Genomic DNA, 10,550 nt, shown 5'->3' with positions numbered 1-10,550 from the left:
TCGGTGGGCGGGGCTAAACAGGCAGCGATGTAGAATCGGTGGGCGGAGCTAAACAGACAGTGCTGTAGAATCGGTTGGCGGGGCTAAACAGGCAGCGATGTCAATCTTCTTCTGCGGAGACGGTGCTTATCCACACTATTACATCATAAGCCTCTTTTCCACCAAAATTACCTGGAACAATTTGTCCCAGGAACTTTTTTCCTGCAGAACTGTTGCTGTCTGCGTTTCCATCGCAGTCTAAAGTACCAAAGATTAGGCTAATAGTCTGGTGACGTAGGTCTGCGTGCGTTTCTCAATACCACGTATGGCAAATTTCGGACTTGCCGTCCTCATTTGCCTGGACTTCGCGAGTTCGACTCGGGAGTGTGAATTCCCGTGGACGCCTGAAATGCTTTTAAAACTACATTTCATGACACAATAACAGTAATTTTTTTTTTTAATTATGCGAATAAATGGTGGTTGAAATACAATGCTGCGTGAACTCAACCAATCAGCATCAGCGCCCAAGTCCCGCCCCCGAAAGTTCCGGACCTTTGGAAAAAGTAGCTACTACCTCACGAACAGGGACTTTCTGAGGGGCAAATTTTTACCCTGAACTTTATTTAGATCCTGATTCCTGCGGTAGAAACACAAAGTCCCTAGTTCCTGGGGAAAGTTCCTGTGGTGGAACGAGCTTATAGAGTAGAACATTCCACAAGCTGTCGTTTTGGGAAGTTTTGAATTCTGAAACTTACATGATGTTTTTATAGTACAATGACCTCAAAATATGTCAAAAGATCAAGGGAATTTTGGTTTCTCAGTTCATGACCCCTTTAAAATGCCCATGACCCTTCAAAGTCGATGAAGCCAGTGCCGTTTTATTTTACGTGATCTTATGTGACCACAAGTACACGTCAGAGACGGTGTTGTTTTAGTATTATTTATATACTATCATAGTTTTTATGAATATTTTGAATTAACCCTTATTTAATATTTTCAGTTTTCATTAAAATTTTTAGTAATTTAGTTATGTGCTTTTGTCATTTTTATTCGTTTTTCTTTTAAATATTACAATTTGGGTTTAATTTAAGATTAAGATTAAGATTTTAGTGCTTCAACCTAAATTATTTAGTATTTATAGTTAATTTATTTTGATTGTATATCAGTTTTAGATCAGTTTTATTTTTTATTTATTTCCACTTAGTAATTTCAGTTAGTAATTTAAACTTAATTCAGTTAATTGCCAAGGCAACATCTCAAATTTTTGTTTAGTTTAAGTTTTGTAGTTGTTAAGTTAAATTTTTAGTATTTTCATGTGCTTTTGTCATTTTTGTTATGTTTTTTTAAACATTACTATTTAGGTTTAATTTATTTTAAATTTCAGTTTTAGTTTTTATTTATTTCCAGTTAGTAATTTAAGCGCTTCAAATTAAACTTTTTTTTCAATTAGTTGCCAAAGCAACTTTTCTAATTTTCGTTTAGTTTAAATTATTCATGTAGTGTTTATATTTTTAGTTTTTCGTTTATTTTTTTTAGTAATTTTGTTACGTGCTTCTGTAATTTGTATCTATTTTTTATTTTTATTTGTAATATTACTATAATTTTTAATTTTAATTTTATTACTAGAATTTAGTTTTTAATTTATTTCCAGTTAGTAATTTTATTGCTTTAACCTAAATTTAAGAATAAGCTTAGAATAATTTCAGATTAGTTTTCATCCAATATTTAGATTTTTATTTTTCATATTTTATTTTATTTCAGATTATTTCAATTCAATGTTTTTTTAAAGATAAATTTATTTTAATGTTACACAGCTTACATGTACTTACTATTATAATAACAATTAATATGCATAATTATATGCAAGCAACCCTAAACCAAACCCTAATCCTGACCCTAACCATACAGTAAGTACATGTAGTTAATTAATATTACTCAGTACTTAAATGTATAATTACACTGTAACAATGACACCTTAAAATAAAGTGTAACCGATAAGTTTTAGTTAAAGATAATAACCCTGGTCGTGTCCCATCATGTTTCATTGACCGATATTGTATAATAGCCAAGTTCTGTTGATGTCAGTTCCTGTCGTAGGGGCCCGTCTGAGCTCAGATCCCGATCCAGCGATCGTCTATGAAGGACAGAAGCTCGTCCTGCGCTGTCTCGTCAGGAAGGGGACGCATCTGTCCTTCACATGGTACCACGACACACAGTTAGTGAACTCCTCGTCAGAGCTCCACCGGCTCTCCGGAGACGCTCTCGCGGTGGACGGGGCGACTGAAATGCATGCTGGGATATACTCATGCACGGCTCAAAACCAGATGACCGTCAACCCCAGATTCTCCAGCAGCCGAAACCTCCACGTCACTGTCAAAAGTAACACAATTAACAACTCTCACTTCTGCATTTCAAAGAAACGACACTTTCCTTTCTCTAATTTTTCAGTCATCTTTATATAGAGACACTTTCATCATCCAATCAAGTCTTGTGCATTTGTTTTTGTTGAATATCCTGCAGTGTATGTGCTTTTGACATTTTTACTAGATTTGTTTTTATTATTTATATTTAGGTTTAATTTATTTCTCAGTTTTAGTTTTTATTTATTTCCAGGTAGCAATTTTAGCTATTTTGCTTCAACCTAAACTTATTTCAGTTAGTTGCCGAGGCAACATTTCTATTCATTTCTGTTTTTCATCTAATATTTATAGGCTATTTTCATTTTTAGCTTCTTTTAGTATTTTTTTATATATGTGCTTTTGTCATTTTTTAGGTTTAAGTTTATTTCACTTTGAATTTTTATGTATTTCCAGTTAGCAATTTTTAGTGCTTCATCTTAAACTTATTTCCGTTTTCTTACTTCTAGTTTTCTTGTAGTTTAAGTTTTTTCATCTAATATTTAAATGTTATTTTTTTAGTTTAATTTTATGTGCTTTTGTCATTTTTTATTAGTTTTTTTTTTTTATATTACACATTAGGTTTAATGTATTTTTATTTTATTTACTTTATTATTTTATTTATGTTCAGTAATTTTAGTGATTCAACCTAAAGTTCAACAGTTAAGCTCCTTGCACACTTTTTTTTTTTTTTCAGTTTTTCATATTCATCATCCTTTCTTATCAAAATGCTTGCTACGGATGCGAAAACGCAGAAAATCGAACCTGATCCAAATTTTTTTATGACGGACAAAAGTTTCGGAGGCAGTGTGTAAAAGTAATTGACACAACGTGAGGTCGTATTTATTTTTTAAAGTGTGAAAATTTCGGACGAGAATTAGTAATTTTGTTTTAAAAATGTGTTTATTTTTATTTTTATTATTAATATTAATACTTAGGTTTACTTCATTTTATTTGTTTTAGCTCAGTTTTCATCTATTATACTTCCTGCTAAATTCTGGAGACTTTTCTTGTGGAGCTGAACCCACCATCCACACAGGTAAACAGGAACTGGTGGCTATAGAGTTTGTCCTGTCTATTAGGGTAAATGTCACTGGGAAACGGGCTTCCATAAAAATATATATTTTATTTTTTATATTTTTTATTTTATTTCTGATTTATTTCAATTAACACTTTTACCATCCAATCAAGATCCTGTCCATTTATTTTCACTGAATGTGAATATACCATTTCAGAATTGAAACTGCCTGTTTTCTGATTTTCAGAGCACATCTCGGCGCCCTCGTTATCGTTTACGGTCTTCTCTAACGGCTCCAGCCTAACGGCCAACATCAGCTGCTGTTCTGAGCGTGGATCTCCGCCCGTGACGTTCAGACTGATGTTGGACGGACTGGAGCTGGATGTGAAGCGAGTGGATTCACTAGAGTCCTGGTTCGTTCTGCCGATCTCTGTGGGTCTGGATCCGGGAGCCGCTCGATGTAAAGCACAAACGGAAACACAGCAGCTGCTGTCTGATCCCGTGCGTTTACTCGTAGGTGAGTTTGTGAGTGACACAAATGATGTGAAGATCATCCGAGTGACTACAACAACCGCCTGAAGCTTAAAATTAAATTTCATGTTTATAAAACGGAGAGTTCCGGTCCTTGATTCTGATTGGCTGAGCCGCGTTCAAAGCTGTTGTAAATGACTCTACAAAGTAACATACACCTTTGTTTACGTTTGTGTGTTGCTCGGCAACCACTTTGTTGCAACCACAACTGTTTCTGAGGAGCTACATTGTTTGGTGGAAGAATACTGTTTTTATTAATATCATTACACTTTATTTGCTCTGTTTTATTTTGTGAAACCTTACTACGTATATGGAATAACCGTTTTATAAAAGCAATAATCCCAGTGAAGCCGTGGTTTACGGTGAATTTATAACAACTCCGCGTCGTGCCTAACAACACTCCTTAGCTATTATAAATTCACTGTAAACCACGGCTTCACTGGGCTTATTGCTTTAGTATTTGGGTGTATTTTGGGACTTGCACTGAGAAATTAAATACCATGTTTTCTGCAAAATAAGTTGTGTTTTTTATCATCTGAAATGTGCTGATTCCAAAGCGACTTATATAATGCAATAAATTATCAAGCATTTGTTACGTGAGCCCAAGTTTATTTGTATAGCATAAATCCCACATGCTGGTAGTTTAACTTCCACTTAAATAAATTAGTCGATTCTTTGTGTTTATAATAAATGCTGTTTATAATGAACATGCCACTATAGTTTATGCTTGTTTTATATTTATTAGGCTACATTATATTTCATTCCTGTTCTTTTCTGAATACCATTAGATTTCAAGCATTTGTTGTGGAATATAAAATACAGTATAGCATTTGGTTTCATTTACCAGTATTTTACGTTGTTTTTGCATGATATAATAAAATGTGATTTATACACTGATTCAATTTATCTTTTTATTTTTTTATTTTTTTATAGGCTAAAATAAAATTTTGACCTGCTGCAATTTATTTTCTGGAAAATATGGTAAAAGATTATTTCTCTAAGTTGTACTTCAATAATCAGTTTTATTTACGTTTAACAAGAAAATGCTATTTCAGACTTATGACTTAAAAATTTCATTTCTTTCTAATTATTTGTGAAATTTACTAGCGTTTTCTGTGTAAAAATTGTTTCAAAGTAAATCCTACACCAAATGTAGGATTTCATTCAAATTCATGCAATTCATTCATTCAGTCAACATAGTGACTATGTTAATGCAGCTGGCCACTGTTTGTGTTAGTTCCAGTAGGTGGCGCTGTGCGTGTCACAGTAACGTACCTCCACGACGCCGATGGGACAGTGGCAGCCGCTCGGCTCAAATGCGTCCCAGACGGAGGAACGTTTCCCTCATTCTCCTGGTGTCTGAACCATTCCTCCCTTCCAGCAGAGGACGACGCTCACGCGGTCACTCATCACGGTCAGATCTTGATCCTCACAGATGTCAGCGCTGGGTTTTACCGCTGCAGGGTGAGGGACAGTTTTAACGACAGCTCAGTCTGGGTGGAGAGCGAGGACATCTTTATTCAGAAGACAGGTGAGCGTGTCCTTCACGTCCAGTCAATTTCCACAAAGACGCAGAAGTCGATGAGGGTTTTGTTTGTTCTCACACAGATTTGGCAGCGACGCCCGTGGAGGTCATTGCGTTGGTTTTCTGTGGTTTCCTGTCGATTGTGATCGTTTTAGGCTCATTCTGTATGTTCTGGAGCACCAAGCGCAGAAACAACAGCTGCAAACATCACAGTAACCGTGAGTCCACTCGTTTTATCATGTGTTAACGTTCTCAGAACGTTTGGTTAACGTTCTGTAAGGTTCTCTCAAAGTTATGAAAAAAAGTGCTTCCAGTAACATTAATAGAACATTCGTTCAAAGTTTTCTGGTCTTTAAAGGGGTCATAGGATGCTACATGCACTTTTACAAGTTGTTTGAACTGAAATGTGTGTTGGCAGTGTGTGTACACAACCACCCTATAATAATCCACCCAGTGTTTTTTTTTAATCTACTCAAATCTTTACCTCCGCCCTGAGTGAGCTGTCATCAGTCCGCCATTGTTTCACCGCCGGAGCAGATGTACACAAGAATGACTCCTAAGCGATTGAGGTGTTCTGTTGTTGGATGTAATAATGAATAGCAGTCGTCATTTACTCCCGACATCTGAGCCGCTGAAGACGCAGTGGATTATGTTTGTTTCTGAAGGGAATGCGCGCCCGATCTAAATAAACGCGTTTATGTTCGCATGAATCATTCGTGATCCAGCTTCACCTCCAGAAGAAGTGAGTATAAGGGTTTGTAATGAATCTTTGCAAATCGCCTTTCCTAATAACGTGCTAATTAGCAAGTTTCACGATGAATGCGGCTGAAGTAAACAGTCTCTCAGAGAGCAGCTCGGAAGAGAGGGGCGGAGTCAGCAGAGCTCATTAACATTTAAAGGAACATGCTACAAAACGGCTTGCTTTGAAAAGAGCTGTTTTTCGGGTAAAAAAGGTGTTTTTTACACTACCATTGAGAAATTTTAACCAAACTATGTTAAAGACTTCATTAAGACCCTAAAGAATCGTATCAACTTGTGGAAAATGGGCATCCGATGACCACTTTAATAATGTTCTCAAAACATTAGCACAAACACATTACATCGTTCATGGAACGTTTTCTCAATTTCTCAATTATTGCCAACTGTAAAAGTTCTCAGAGTTCTGAAAATAAAAAACATTCTTCTAGTAATGTTAATAGATGTTCGCGCAAAGTTATTTTCCTTCTCTGTGGTCTTTAATAACGTCTTCAAAACGTTAGCATTATTTACACATCGTTCATGGAACATTTTTCTGAAACATTTTTGATGGACGTTTGTCTAACTTTTTATTGTTATTTTCTATTACTATAATTTTCATATTTTTTATTTATAACAATTATTATTGCCAACTGTCAAAGTTCTGAACAAACGTTCTTCTAGTAAACTTAATAGAATGTTTGTTGAAAGATATTTTCTTTCTTTATGCTCTTTAATAATGTTCTCAAATGTTAAGATTATTTATAAATCGTTCATGGATCATTTTTCTGAAACATTTTAGTTGAATATTTGTCTAACTTTAAAAAAAAATTTTAATACGTATACCCAGCTAACATGGAATGTTCTCAGAACTTTGAGTAATGTTCTAAGAAATGTTCTCTCAAAGTTATGAACGAAGTAACGTTAAAAGAACGTTTGTTTAGAGTTATCTGGTCTTTAATAATGTTCTCAACACATTAGCATTATTTACACTACTGGTCAAAAGTCAATAAATGTTTCTTGAGCAGCAAATCAGCATATTATTATGATTTCTGAAGATCATGTGACACTGAAGACTGGAGTAATGATGCTGAAAATACAGCTGCGCATCACAGAAATACATTACATTTTAACAGATATTCACACAGAAAGCAGTTATTTTAAATAGTGAAAATATTTCACAATATTACTGCTTTTTCTGTACTTTGGATCAAATAAATGCAGGCTCGGTGAGCAGAAGAGACTTCTTTAAAAAACATAAAAAATCTTAATGTTCTTTTGACTGATCGTTTTTCTGAAACATTTTAGTTAAACATTTGTCTAACTTTTTAAACATCAATACTAGCTTCAGATGGTTCAGAGAACATTCAAAAGTAACTTTCCAATAATGTTTGAAAAATTATAAAACGAAATGTTCCCTTAACGTTTTTATTATTAAATTATTATTTAAACCCTTAAAGTATTGTTTTCATAACATAAGTAAAAAGTTTTGAAAAAAAATGTTTTTGTTAGCATTGTCAGAGGGTAATTTTCACGCTGTTCTTTCTCTTTTTGTCAGAGGACGTGATCCAGTCTGAGATGATAACGTGAGTCTGGTTTAGTCTCTCTCAAGCTTCATTCGGCTGTGATGCTGCTGTAAAGAACGCTTCTAACCTCTCATCTGTTCCTCTCTGCAGAATGAATGATCCTGTAGCTGATGTTTCCTCTGAGCCTCAACCTGTGGAAATAAAAACAGTCATCATGGAGTTTGAGGCCTAGAGGTCTAGACCAGTGTCCTGCAGAGACGTCTTGAAGATTCTAGAAATCCTGAACACTTTGATTAGCTGTTTAATTAAGGTGAAAGATGAACTCTGACTGGACATCAGTCACTACTGAGCCATTTTCCTGTTTTTAAATTATGTTTTCTATCAATGAGATTGTAAGGCTTTTATATACCAAATAAATGTTTCATTTACCAAATGCTTCTACTGAATATATCCTTTCTATGGAGAGAGATTCCCTAATGAAAACATCTCTCATAAGGCAGTTTTTATATTTAATTTTATAGTTATGTTCATATTTTGTTGTTTAAATATAATCCTTTAAACAGTGGCTGTCATAACATAATGGCTAATAGCTGTTAACATAAGTTAAATAATGAAGACGTTGCGTAAAAAACATTTTAATATGTTATAGAATGAATATATTTATCAAAATGCTCCTCTCTAGAGTTATTTTTCTTGCTGAATATCGAGTTTATGCTCATTGAAGGCTTTTCTGAATGTGATGTTATTGTTTACAAGCTGGTTTACTTACCTCTTTCCGCGGTTGAAACACAGATTGAATGATTAGACATGATTTATTTCAGTAAGTTGTTCTGTTTCTTTCAACATACCTTCTGATGATCATTCATGTTTATTTCGTGTTATAACTAGTAGTAATGAAGAAGAGATCATGATCGGTTGAGGCCGCCAAAACGACATTGTTTGCATTTCTTGATCAGTTTGACAGAATTTTGATGGAATTTGAATCTTGAGATTTAAGAATTGATATTAAGATCACTTAATAAAGTAAGTTTAATCGATGAACTTATATAACCGTCAACCAAGCCCTCAGTTTATGATGGGATTTTTTACAGCTTTACACCAGTAAGTTGCGCTGTTGCCAAACTCGGTGTACTGAACCGAATTCACATACTAAGTTTTAATAATATGCCAAAAAGAGACTTATTTGGCGTTTTTGCCAGTTTTGTTGGTGCACAAAAGTAAAAATGATTTTAAAGTACCAAAAGCAGCTCTTGTCCATATCTGACCAAACCTAGATGAATCTGAAAAAAACTGTTTTAACTAAATTATAAGTTTAATAAGAGTCATGATGAACGATTTATAATTTTCCCGTCCTGAAAATGTTCATCTCACTATAAAACTTACTAAACTTTACCAAATGTTTTGATACAACAACAATATATGACAGACATCAAAGAACAAACACACTGCTGCAGGCTGCATTGGTGCAACAACACTTATGTATATTGATTATATTAGTGCAGTACATTGGTCATTTATGTAGATGTTCTCTGCAATCCTCTTTCTTGAGTTGTCGTTCGCACTGGCATCTGCCCTATCTGTCCTCAACACATGTGCTGTTTAGGGTGGGTCTCACTGTGTCTATGTCAAACTGCTTTCACTGCTCCATTAATAATAAAGTTCTTGCTCTGGTGCTTGCATCTGGATATTGTGCTCATTTCTTCAGCAAGGATGGAATCGATGCATCTTACACTCATTCTCATAGGTGGAGGAAACTTTTGCATTTTTGATGGATGTTTTCATGTGTTGAAGTCTGTTTTCATATGCATGTTATTTTCCACCAGGTATTTCGGTTTTGCATCCAAGGATGGGTAAGTGACTTTCTTGCCATGTTTATCTGGGGCTTTATAGATAATTACAGTTGAATGAATACTGATTATATGTTTAATACCCTCAGAAAGTGGAAAGGTCAAGGGTTTCGATTCCCAGGGAATGCATGAACTGATAAAAATCTATATATTGAATGCAATACGTGTCGTTTTGGGTAAAAGCATCTGCCAAAATATGCATCACTGTAAATGTGCTCTTCACACAAGTCAGTAACATCATAGCACAGCATGAAGTCAGTTCTCCACAATCTCATTAACACGATCCACTAGCCACAAACAAACTAAATACTGTCTTCATCTTCAACAATAGATCTATTGATCTCGCATTTCAAACCCAACAAACTTCTGTCTGTTAAATGTTTTGCATGTAAAAAGTGTATGTGCATTGTTATTTCCAATAAATGACACTTGTTTTTATATTTTGTTGTTTAATGCAGTGACATTTTTAAGCATGTGCTTAATGTCCAAGAACATGTAGGGTAACTGGGTCTGTGTTCAATTCATTTTCTGTTGCAGATGCTCTAGAAAAGCTTGATGAACCGGTTCTGTCGGGTCCGTCTGATGCATTAGAAGGTTCAGTTGTGGATTTCTTCTGTGGTATTCCTGAGAAACCGGCAACGTTGTCTGTCCAATATGAGCTTTATGTCGAGACAAACCCGGGTAAGATGATTGGGGAGTACTCCTCGCTGTCTGGAGAATTTGCCACTTTTTCTTTGATAATCACCGAACAACATGACGGTCGACTCATCTGCAAGGCCAGCGGACACAATGACACCGATATCGAGAGCTCGTTCAGTAATGGCATGGACTTCAGAGTCATTGGTGAGTGGCGTGATGTGAGCGTAATCCTCCCTGTTGAAAAAAACAACATATGCTGGTTAGGTATGGTTTGACGCTGGGATGCTGGTTTAAGCTGGTCCTTTGCTGGTTTATGCTGGTCCTATGCCAGCACATGACCAGCATAAACCAGCA

At 35.2% G+C, this 10,550-nt stretch overlaps 2 protein-coding genes across 2 annotated transcripts in view; both read left to right on the top strand.

The window, feature by feature from the left end:
- The window catches only part of LOC107713253 (uncharacterized), a 10,694-nt gene extending 2,579 nt beyond the window's left edge, over positions 1 to 8,115 (top strand). The window contains exons 4-9 of the mRNA XM_016518713.1: positions 2,065 to 2,358; positions 3,641 to 3,910; positions 5,162 to 5,455; positions 5,533 to 5,667; positions 7,743 to 7,770; positions 7,861 to 8,115. Coding sequence (XP_016374199.1) covers positions 2,065 to 2,358; positions 3,641 to 3,910; positions 5,162 to 5,455; positions 5,533 to 5,667; positions 7,743 to 7,770; positions 7,861 to 7,942 — 1,103 coding nt within the window. The 3' untranslated portion in view covers positions 7,943 to 8,115. The remainder of the gene's footprint in view (positions 1 to 2,064; positions 2,359 to 3,640; positions 3,911 to 5,161; positions 5,456 to 5,532; positions 5,668 to 7,742; positions 7,771 to 7,860) is intronic.
- A 1,006-nt stretch (positions 8,116 to 9,121) lies between these two features.
- LOC107713251 (uncharacterized) overlaps positions 9,122 to 10,550 on the top strand; it is a 7,865-nt gene continuing 6,436 nt past the window's right edge. The window contains exons 1-3 of the mRNA XM_016518711.1: positions 9,122 to 9,454; positions 9,534 to 9,560; positions 10,095 to 10,400. Of these exons, the coding sequence (XP_016374197.1) occupies positions 9,301 to 9,454; positions 9,534 to 9,560; positions 10,095 to 10,400 (487 nt within the window). The 5' untranslated portion in view covers positions 9,122 to 9,300. The remainder of the gene's footprint in view (positions 9,455 to 9,533; positions 9,561 to 10,094; positions 10,401 to 10,550) is intronic.

Source organism: Sinocyclocheilus rhinocerous, unplaced genomic scaffold (genome assembly GCF_001515625.1).
Source record: "Sinocyclocheilus rhinocerous isolate Xijiao unplaced genomic scaffold, SAMN03320098_v1.1 scaffold1050, whole genome shotgun sequence".
Lineage (NCBI taxonomy): Eukaryota > Metazoa > Chordata > Actinopteri > Cypriniformes > Cyprinidae > Sinocyclocheilus > Sinocyclocheilus rhinocerous.
The sequence above is the reverse complement of the archived record's forward strand: the minus strand, read 5'-3'. Positions and strand labels throughout refer to the sequence as shown.